Here is a 10,333-nt window from a genome sequence, read left to right as displayed (position 1 = left end):
TAGCTGCGGAGGAGGAAGAGCGGTACCGGGGGTGAGTGCCTGGGGCTGGGGCTGGGGCTGGGGCTGGGGCTGGGGCTGGGGCTGGGGCTGGGGCTGGGGCTGGGGCTGGGGCTGGGGCTGGGGCTGGGGCTGGGGCTGGGGCGGCCCCAGGAACAGCGGTGGTACCGGGCATAACAGCGGTACTGGCGGTAAGCGGCGGGGCCAGTAAAAGTGGTGCCAGGGGAACAGCGGTACCGGGGGCGAGAGGCAGGAACGGGGAGTAGCGGTACCAGGGGTGAGCTGCGGGGCGGGTCGGTGAGCCCGTGGGCGGGGTTGGCGCAGGCAGCGGGCCGGGGCCGGTGCTCACGCTGTGTCTGTCACGGGCAGGTTGGTGACCGGCGCGAAGGCGGCGGCGGGCGATGGGCAGCTGGTGGAAGCACTGCGGCTGTTCCGGCTGGCGGCCGCCATCCGCCCCAGCGGGAAGCTGCAGGGACGCATCCAGCGTGTGGAAGAGGTGCTGGCCGAGATGGTGCAGCGCGGTGAGGAGGAGCCAGAGGAGGATGAAGGCTTCGTGAATGTGTGCGGCAGCGGCTTGCTGATCTATGGGGAGATGCACGAGAAGCTCTTCCAGCACCAGCGGGAAGGCGTCGCCTTCCTGTACCGCCTGCACAGGGAGGGCCGGCCCGGTGGCATCCTGGCAGACGACATGGGCCTGGGCAAGACTATCCAGGTGATTGCCTTCCTGTCGGGCATGTTTGATGCCGAGCTGACGCGGCACGTGCTGCTCATCATGCCCACCACGCTGGTGAGCAGCTGGCTGGCAGAGTTTGCCCGCTGGACACCCGGCCTGCGTGTCAAGGAGTTCCACGGCACCAGCAAGACAGAGCGTGCCAGAAACCTGGAGAGGGTCCAGAGCAAGAACGGCATCATCATCACTAGTTACCAGATGCTCATCAACAACTGGAAGCAGCTGGCCAGCAGGCATGAGCAAGAGTTCGTCTGGGACTATGTCATTCTGGACGAAGCACACAAGATCAAGTGTCCCTCTAACAAGACAACCAAGTGTGTGTATGCAATCCCTGCCAGGCATCGCCTCCTGCTCACTGGCACCCCCTTGCAGAACAACCTGCAGGAAATGTGGTCCCTGTTTGACTTTGCATGCCAAGGCTCCCTCCTGGGGACAGCCAAGACTTTCAAAATCGAGTACGAGAATCCCATTACCAGGGCGAGGGAGAAGGACGCGACTCTAGGTGAGAAAGCGCTGGGGCTAAAGATGTCTGAGAACCTGATGACAATTATAAAGCCTTATTTCCTCAGGAGAACCAAAGAAGATATCAAAACCAGCTACACCAACAGGCCAGATGCTCCTCTTCCCGAGGGTCCAAGCGAGAACAGTGCCCCCATCATGCCATCTCTCACCAGGAAGAATGACTTTGTGGTGTGGGTGTACTTGGCAGCAGTGCAGGAAGAAATCTACAGGAACTTTCTCTCTCTGGATCATGTAAAAGAAGTGCTGATGACAACGCGATCGCCTCTGGCTGAGCTGACTGTCCTGAAGAAGCTGTGTGACCACCCCAGGCTTCTGCCTGCAAGGGCATGTGTCCAGCTGGGCCTGGAAGAGCAGGAGCCTGCGAGCGAAGCTGGCATGCTTGCAGGCACCAGCAAGATAGACCACCTCTCCGAAGAGACCCTGATTCAGGAGTCCGGAAAACTGCTATTCCTTGTGGGACTTCTGGAAAGACTGCGGGAAGAGGGGCACCAGACACTGGTGTTCTCGCAGTCTAGGAAGATGCTGGATATCATTGAGCACGTCCTGTCCTGCCGGCAGTTCCGGATCATGCGCATCGATGGCACTGTGACCCACCTGCTAGAGAGGGAGAAGCGCATCTCCACCTTCCAGAGGAACAGGGACTACTCTGTGTTCCTGCTCACCACACAGGTTGGTGGCGTTGGCATAACCTTGACGGCAGCCAGCAGAGTGGTGATCTTTGATCCTAGCTGGAACCCAGCCACGGATGCACAGGCTGTAGACAGAGCTTACAGGATCGGGCAGAAAGAGAATGTGGTCATTTACAGGCTGATAACCTGCGGCACGGTGGAGGAGAAGATATACAGGAGACAGGTATTCAAGGACTCATTAATAAGACAGACCACTGGTGACAAAAAGAACCCGTTCCGGTATTTCTCCAAACAGGAACTAAGGGAGCTTTTCACGTTAGAAGATACTCGAACATCTGCAACCCAGATCCAGCTGCAGTCCTTGCATGCCACCCAGAGACAGACTGACCTGCAGCTGGACGAGCACATTGCTTACCTGCACTCCCTGGATATGTTTGGCATTTCTGACCACGACTTGATATACACAAGGGAAACTGCTCACGAGGAGCAGGCTGAGAGTGAAGAAGCCCACCAGTACATTCAGCAGAGGGTACAGAAAGCCCATGAGCTGGTTCAGTTGGAGTCTCAACTTAGAGACCACAGGATGGAGGGTATCAGAAATGATTGTGAACAGATGTGGCAAAGGCCTCTGGAGTTAGTTTCCAAGCCAAAGAAGTTGTCTCCAAGGCTGAACAACATAAATCACACTGTTTCACCAGGAGTAGCTGACAAGCACAAACATTACAAAGTTATTGATCTTACAGAGGACATGGAAGTCCAAGCTCTTAATGTCAGCTCCAAAATAACTAATCTGACTATTGAGGACTTGGATGAAGAGAAACCAGCACAAGATATGTCCAGTGTGGATACAGAGCTGCTTAATACCAGCAAGACAGTGAAACAATCCAATACAGAGGAATCTGAACAAAACCTTAACTCAAGCATGATGCCATCTTCACATGGACTTGACAGGGATAGTCAGAGACTCGAGCAGGAGCAGTGTTCCCATATACATGCGGACAGCTTGGTTGAGGCAGGGAAGGACCTGTCTGTGTGTCCCCATCATTCCTCTAACGATCCTGAGAGGTTAAGAGAGGCAGAAATGCCAAGTGAGGTACGTGATCCATGTGATGCCTCGGGGGCAGAGAAGGATGATGCTCCTGAGCTCGCTTGGGCTGCTGCAGCGCCAGACTTAGCCCATGTTACACCAGAGATCCATGCTGGGCTCCAGAAGCCTCGTGTGCTGGAAGCCAGCTTGGAGGAGATGTCTGTGCCTTCTCTCCAGGATCAAGTTGACTTCAATCTGGTCTTGGAAGAGTCTGATGATGGATGCCAAGATGCCTCAACTAGGGAAAGATCAGTTGGATGTGCAGGAGGGGAGGGCTTCCCACAGGAAGCAGGAAGCTTTTGTAAGTCTCCCGCCAAAAGATCTCCAGGAAAAGCTTGGCCCAGTGAGAATGGTAACTGTAGAGAACCCTGTCATGCAGCTGAAGAAATGCCAAATACCTCCCTGCAAGGAAGTGAAGCATCAGAGGAAAGCAGCGATGACTTTGCTTTTGGTAGAAAAAAAACCTTAAAAAGACTTGTTTCAGACAGTGAGGATGAAGAGCATTCTGTTATGCTCTCGCAGGAAAATCAGCCTGAAAAAAGGCCTTCTCCCTTGAACAGCCCCCTGCACCCATTCCTGGGGGGAATTGGCACATCCACTCCTAAATGTGACAAAGGTATAGCACAAGCTGGTTTTTCTCCCCAGCTGAGCAACAGCGGCAACAGGTCTACTGCTTCCAGACGGTCTCTGATAAACAAGGTGGTAGATGAGGTGGAGGATATTGGAGAACTCATGGGAACCACTGATGAAGAGGACAGCAATGAGGAGCAGGATGACCTCGTGGAAGAAGAAGCTGAAGAGTGCAGTGGGGAATCTGTGGAGCCTGAAGAAGAACCCGCTGGAGAAACGCTTGGTACAGCTGAGAAGTCTTCCCACCTGGACAGCATGTCCTCTGAGCAGTTGGAAGTGGATGACACTGAGTCCTCTCAGGAGGAATCCACTGGCGATGTTGAGCTTCTGTCAGGGGATCAGATAGAGTACTGCACCCAGGAAAGTGTCCCTGAAACAGAGGTGGGTCAGAGCTCTTCTCCTGCTGCAGGAGATTACAAGACCTTGGTAGACAGTGGGAAAAAACTTCAGGATGATGGAAAGCTACAGGAGGCATTGAACTGTTTCCTGCAAGCTCTTGACATCAAAAGTGGTGATCCTGAAGTTATGCTCATGACTTTAAACCTGTACAGACAGCTAGCCCAGAAATGAAGCAGCCGTTATACCTTTGGTAAGTACAGCTTTAACATTGTCTTGTTAAATGCCTGTCTGAACTACACTGTGATTTGAGACTGAATGCTGCCAAATGCACTTCTTTTGTGGTGGCTGAACAACTTCAGCACCTTCTCCTGCATGAGGAAAAGCCCGAAACCCACTTGTCAGGTGCTGGGGAAGGGGTTTACCTGGGGCATCGCTTCACAGAGATGAAAATGGTTCATGTGTCAGGCTGCTGTCTGGTTATTTAATAAAAACTCCTTTATGGCTAACCCTATCTCCAGCTCCCAGCCCTGGCTGCAGCCTCCTGCATATCCTGTCCCTGCCTCTCCCCAGAGGGTGCTGAGGGTGTAGAAACCCTCCTGCTCCAACCCCTGCCAGGCTGCAGTTGCTGTTGAGGGGGGTAGAGGCAGGGGCTGTGGAGGGAATGGACCAGCAGTTGGAGCTGAACTGCTGCAGCTCTCACCTCCTGGTGGTGCTGGGGGAGCCTCAGAGGTGGCTCCAGTCCGATCTTGTTTTCTTCCATCTCCATTTACCTCCAGGCAGCGCAGGCAAAGCCTGTTCTGCACAAAGGCAGCAGGAGAGGGGAGAACTGGTGTTAAAGTTCAGGCTGCTTGTCCTCTAACCCTCTTCCCACTTACCACCTCAGCTGTGGTAGATGAACCATCTCTCTGGCACAGTAGCCACAATGATGTGGTTCATAGCTTGGAAACAAGAGAGCTTAGCATCAGAAGAACCTTGCAGTCATTTTCAGAGTGGTCAGCTTGCCTGCCCTGCCCCTCTGCTGTCATGCTGAGGGAAACTCAGCTCATCACTGTGTCTGTCTTCCCTTGGGACAATACAGCACTGGACTTCAGTGCTTCCTCATGCCACGTGCACATTTTGTGCCTACCAGGTCTGGCTGCTGCCCTAAAGAGCAGGGGATACCTTTACACCTTGCTCAGGTCTGAGAGAGGAAACTGGTCTGCTGAATGTGACTCCTTTATACTAGGAGAGATGGCAGACACAAACCCCCATGCGGGTCGTACAGGGGATGTGCCAGTGCGCTCCTGCTAAGAGGTAGAACAAAGCTCTGGTAGACTGGAAACAAGCAGTTTATTAATAGAGCATCCCTTAAATGAGGCCACATCTGCTCTGGTGCTGGGGAAAGGCCTGGCTGCCGTTTTTAACAGAATACTCATGAACCAGAGCGCTGCAGTTGTTTGTGGGCTCTCTGAGCTTTCCAGTCCCTTAACAAAACACCCCAAAATAGAGGGAGGAGAAAGACCTGCCCTGGTTTTGGTCTAGCTTCATCTTTATATATCATCTTGGGAAAGGCCTTTTGGTCTTTGGTGTTTTCTCCCTATCTCCAAGCATTCAGACGCTGCACGATGCTCACCAGCAAACAAAGCCAGAGTCCACTGCTGGAGCTCTACTTCAGGAAGGGGCTCCCTGCACTGGGATATGGATTGCCAAGATCCAAGAGACCTGCAGGGCTGACTCGTTCGCATCAATCACAGAATCCCAGCCTGGTTTGTGTCGAAGAGACCTTAATGCTCATCCAGTTCCAAACCCTTGCCACAGGCAAGGACACCTCCCACTAGACCAGCTTGCTCCAAGCCCCTGTGTCCAACCTGGCCTTGAACACTGCCAGGAATGGGGCAGCCACAGCTTCTCTGGGCACCCTGTGCCAGCGCCTCAGCACCCTCACAGGGAAGAGCTTCTGCCTAAGAGCTCATCTCAGTCTCCCCTCTGGCAGGTTAAAGCCATTCCCCTTGTCCTGTCCCTACATCCCTTGTCCCAAGCCCCTCTCCAGGTTTCCTGCAGCCCCTTTAGGCACTGGAGCTGCTCTCAGGTCTCCCCTTAAGGAGCCTTCTTTTCTCCAGGCTGACCCAGCCAAGCTCTCTCAGGCTGGCTCCAGAGCAGAGCTGCTCCAGCCCTTGCAGCATCTCTGTGGCCTCCTCTGGACTCGCTTCAACAGCTCCACATCCCTCTGGTGCTGTTGCCCCAGAGCTGGAACACGACTGCAGAGGGGGGTCTACCCAGAGCACAGCAGAGGAGTATCCCCTCCCTTGACATGCTGCTCATACTCTTGGGGTGCAGCCCAGCACATGGTGGGGTTCTGGGCCACAGTGCACATGGCCGGGTCATGGGGAGCTTCCTGTCGTCCACCACCAAGCACATCGTACTGTCCCTCAGATAGTTTCATCAGAAGGATGAGGTGCAGCCTGTGAGGCCTGACACATGCACTGCACACTTAGCAGGAGGGGAGTGCAGGCAGCAACAAGCATTTAGTGGCTTTTCTCACACAAGCATGAGGTACGCAGTGTCTTCCACTGCAGCTTTGAGCAGGCAAAGATGTAGCTTTAGGTATGGGAAACTGAACTTGGGAGGATTCCTCCTCCCCACTGCTGCTCAGCCAGGGCACTGGACCTGCACCTCTGCAGGGTGACCACTGTAAGCCTGAGTACCTCCTCCAAGTGTCACTGTTTCCACAATGGCAAAAGCAAGAGGCTGGCCAGCCAGGAAAAGCAGAGCACAGAGCTCTTGCTTCACCTTTTCCAAGGAATGCCCTGCCTCTCTAGGCAGAGCCCTGCTCTCTGCCACATCTAACCTGTGTCCTGCCACGGCAGCAGGATGGGCGCTGCCTCCAAACAAGCTGCTGGTAACCACTGGCTTGCTCCAGGGCTGTGGTGTCTGGAAAGCTCTTGGGATTCAAGCAGCCAATACACTCATGGTCATTCACATTTTATTTTCTGCCTTCCACCATGATAATGTGGTACCCAAACTTTGTTTTGACCGGGGGGTCTGTATACACCGGCTTGTCCATGCTGCTCACAGGCAGGGCGAACGCTGCCTCCTGAAATGGTCCCACCATGGAGCCTCTGGTCATCCAGCCCAGGTCTCCCTACAAAAAGGAACCGTGAGGGTTAAGCTTTGAGGCTGTCACTGCAGCAGCAGCAGCCTGGGCAGCAGGGAGGGAGGGGGTGGAAACCTGTCCCAAAACCTATTCTGGCAGCATCTGTCCCAGCAGCACACACGCTGTGAGGCAGTACAGGGCTGGGAAGAGCTCCTCACCCCGGGCTGCCTCCCAGCCAGCACATCTAAAGTCCTGCTGCCCCGGGGGCTCCTGTGCCTCAGACCTGCTGCAACCAACCATTTATCCCTGAATTAACTCTGCCCCCACCAGTGTTTGCTCACGACTGCGCCCGCAGCTGCCGAACCAGCCTCCTGCGCCCCAGCAGCATATTCTGGGGGCACGCAGCCATCGGCGAGCAGAGCAGACCGGGTCCCCGCGGGCCGCGGCCTCCCCCCTGTGCTCCCCGTACCCCTTGCCGGGCTTTGTCCTCGCTGTACTGCGAGGCCACCTCGCTGAAGCGCTGCCCAGACTTGAGCTTCTCCATGGCCTCCATGGCTTTGCCGTGCTTCTCACACAGGATATGCCGGACCTGCGGGGCGAGGGTGCCAAGCGGGGCCGTGAGAGCCGGGCCGGGAGCGGGAAGGGCCCCCCCGGCGGACCCCGCTCTCACCTTCACGGCGTTGCCGCCTCCCTTCGGGCCCTGGGCTTTGCCATCGCTGCTGCCGCTGTCGCCGCCTGTGAACGCAGCTCCCTGAGACCAGCTCGGTGCCCGCGGCCCCCGGTCCCCCGCCGCCCCGGGCCTCCCCGGGGCCGCCCCGGTTCCACCCCGCCGGTCCCCGCCGCTCACCCTTGGCAGCCTTGCCACCTCCCTTTCCCTTGGGCGCCATGCTGCCGCCACCCGGCCGTGCGAGGCCCCCGGGCTGCCCGCGCCGCGCCGGGACCGGCCGCTTCGGGGCTGCCCCGCGCCCGCAAGACCCCGCGGTAGGGCGGTAGCGGCGGCGCTGGAGGGGTGGAAGGGACCGCGCTGGTGGCCGAGGTGCGTCCTGCGCAGAGCGGCACCGGGACTGAAGCCAGCCAGGAGCGGGCTGGGCTCTGCTCACAAGGAGCAAGGGATGGGACAAGAGGAACCGGCCTCAAGCTGCATCAGGGCAGGTTCAGGTGGAGCTGAGGAACAATTCCCGCCCCAGAGGGTGCTCAGGCATTGGAACAGGCTGCCCAGGGCAGGGCTGCAGTCACCGGCCCTGCAAGTGTTCACACCCCTTGGCAGGGCTGGGAAAGGTTGGACTGGAGGAGCTTAAAGGGCTTTTCCAACCTGGGTGATGCTGGGATGCTGCCTTCCCCCAGGACCTCTGTCCGTCCCAGCTCCCCACACCATCCCCACCTCCTCGCATCCATCCCAGCTCCCACCCTAGGCTGACCCCAGCACCCCAGCACGACCCCAGCACCCACCCCTGGGTCGCCCCCCTCCCCGCAGTGTCCCTGCGCTCACACAGAGCCATTGGGGTACTCGGGCACACGGCAGACGCTGTGGGAGGCCCCGCGCCCCCTCCGGGGTCCCATCGAGCCACCCCGGCGGTGTCAGGGTTCACGTTCCCAACGCCCGGCCCCGCGGCAGGCACAAGAAGCACGCAGAGGCAGCCGTCAGCAGGAGCAGTTTACCAAGCTGGAGCTGGCAGGTGAACAGTGCACACCGGGAGCATGGGCCCGCGAGGGGGCCGGCGCCGCTGCCCGGGCGCTCCCCAGCACCTCTGCACCCGCAGAGGGAGGAGAGGGTGAATGGTCAGGGACAGCTCCACCGGGAAGAGCCCATTCGAGAACCGGGGATCTCTCGGCAGCCAGGAGCCACCTTCTCCAGACATCCCTTATCTGACAGCGGACAACCCGCCAGTGCTGGGTTTCTGCAGGGGCAGCCCCCATGTCCCCAGCCCGCTTCGCCGCCGTCCCGTGGCCACCGCCACCACCAGTTTCCTGAGCAGTCATGTGCAAAACGGACCCGTTCCAGAGCTTCCCTCCCCGTTCCCATGCCCCCTCCCAGCACAACAGACCCTGTGCCAGGCTGGGCAGCAGCGGGGCCGGGAGCGGGCGCGGAGCCGGGGCCGGGCAGGGGCTAGAGCAGGGACATCTCATAGCACTTCTTTTCCTTGGGTTTTTCCATTTTTTTCCTGAGTTTCTCAGCCTGGATCTGAATTACAGGCTTAAATCTGCAGCCCCGGAGAGGGCAGGGAGCCATGTGCAAGTCATGGGACCGAGGTGAAGGGGAATCAACTGTGAGGGGCGTGGATCCTCCTGGAGGGTCAAATTCAGCCAGGGTGCGTGGATGGCAGTGAACATGGGGCTCTGTTCCCAGGAGGACAGAGACCCCCCAGGCCCTGGCCCTGGCCCCTCGCTCCGGTGCCCCCTGCTCCCCTGGGAGCATCAGGCCACGCTGCGGCCAGCATGGACACATTGGGGAATAAAGCAGAAATTGTTCTAAACGCGCTCAGAGCTGGGGCTGGTGCTTGTGCTTTCCCAGAGCCCTGCCCTCCTCCGGTGCCCTGCCCTCCCCCGGTGCCCTGCCCCGGCCTTGCGCCTGATCCTGACCCATTACCGCGGCCTCTGCTCCCACGTGGAGCCAAGCCAGTGCGAAGCAGCAGGGGTCCAGGGGGATGAATCCCACCCTGCACCTGCTGCTGTGCCTCAGGAAAAGGGCTTGATCTCAGCCGGGGACGTGCAGACCACCTTTCAGCGGTGTTGGCACCGTGTCCGCCAGCGCCGACACAGAATGTGCCCCCTCCTCAGGGTTACCCATGGGAGACTGCTGCAGGGGGTAACCCCAGAGGGACCCCGGGAGTCACCGGAGGTGGCGTCTGGATGGGTCTGGCCAATGGCTTGGTGGCAGCCTCTGTGCTCCGGCGGTGACGTGACCGATGTTTGCAGGCGGTGCTTGTGCTCTGGTGCGATGCATGAGGCACCTGATGCCAGGGCTGGTGCCAGGGGGCTGTGGGGCACAGGGAGGCCAGTGGAGCTCCCTCCACATGTGGCACACCAGACGGGACGAGGCTCCCGGCACTGGTGGTGGAGACGACCCTGGGGTTTGCTTTCGGACTGAGAGCCGAGCTCTGAAATGCAGCATTTTGGGGGCTTTCAAGGGCTGGGGTTGGCTTGAGGTCGTCACGCTGGCTGCGGGCACTGGGTGCTGTGTCCCCATGTGGCAGGGAGGGTGCTCGGGATGAGGAGGGGGAACCTCTAGTGGCTCGTCAAAAGCAACCTTGGTTCCAGCCAGCCCCCTCACATCTTCCCAAAGTACATCTCCGTGTATCCAGCCGAACTCAAACCTGGGATCTTTG

General features: G+C 58.2%; 3 protein-coding genes across 3 annotated transcripts in view; 2 read left to right on the top strand and 1 right to left on the bottom strand.

The window, feature by feature from the left end:
• TSC22D3 (TSC22 domain family member 3) overlaps positions 1-10,333 on the top strand; it is a 233,990-nt gene that overhangs the window by 46,259 nt on the left and 177,398 nt on the right. The gene's annotated exons all lie outside the window — the stretch shown is intronic.
• On the top strand, positions 3-4,616 carry ERCC6L (ERCC excision repair 6 like, spindle assembly checkpoint helicase). The gene is made up of 2 exons (XM_061445569.1): positions 3-31; positions 367-4,616. Exon 2 carries the CDS (start codon positions 506-508, stop codon positions 4,163-4,165), a length of 3,660 nt encoding a protein of 1,219 aa, XP_061301553.1. The 5' UTR covers positions 3-31; positions 367-505; the 3' UTR covers positions 4,166-4,616.
• Positions 6,880-7,980, bottom strand: PIN4 (peptidylprolyl cis/trans isomerase, NIMA-interacting 4). Its single transcript, XM_061445500.1, has 4 exons — positions 7,855-7,980; positions 7,678-7,742; positions 7,477-7,596; positions 6,880-7,055 (listed from the first exon to the last, which is right to left on the bottom strand). Exons 1-4 carry the CDS (start codon positions 7,892-7,894, stop codon positions 6,897-6,899), a joined length of 384 nt encoding a protein of 127 aa, XP_061301484.1. The 5' UTR covers positions 7,895-7,980; the 3' UTR covers positions 6,880-6,896.

Source organism: Pezoporus flaviventris, unplaced genomic scaffold (genome assembly GCF_033815535.1).
Source record: "Pezoporus flaviventris isolate CSIRO_AGI_PZ_B2104156 unplaced genomic scaffold, CSIRO_AGI_Pfla_v1 ptg000005l, whole genome shotgun sequence".
NCBI lineage: Eukaryota > Metazoa > Chordata > Aves > Psittaciformes > Psittacidae > Pezoporus > Pezoporus flaviventris.
Note: the sequence above shows the minus strand (reverse complement) of the source record. Positions and strands in the feature narration are given on the sequence as shown.

Excerpts from the sequence above, each read along its gene's own strand:
- PIN4 (XM_061445500.1), bottom strand. The coding sequence starts at position 7,894 with ATGGCGCCCAAGGGAAAGGGAGGTGGCAAGGCTGCCAAGG. Across the intron at positions 7,743-7,854 it reads AGGTGGCAAGGCTGCCAAGG|GCGGCGACAGCGGCAGCAGC; the intron begins GTGAGCGGCGGG and ends CTGCGTTCACAG. Across the intron at positions 7,597-7,677 it reads GAGGCGGCAACGCCGTGAAG|GTCCGGCATATCCTGTGTGA; the intron begins GTGAGAGCGGGG and ends CTCGCCCCGCAG.
- ERCC6L (XM_061445569.1), top strand. The coding sequence starts at position 506 with ATGGTGCAGCGCGGTGAGGAGGAGCCAGAGGAGGATGAAGGCTTCGTG.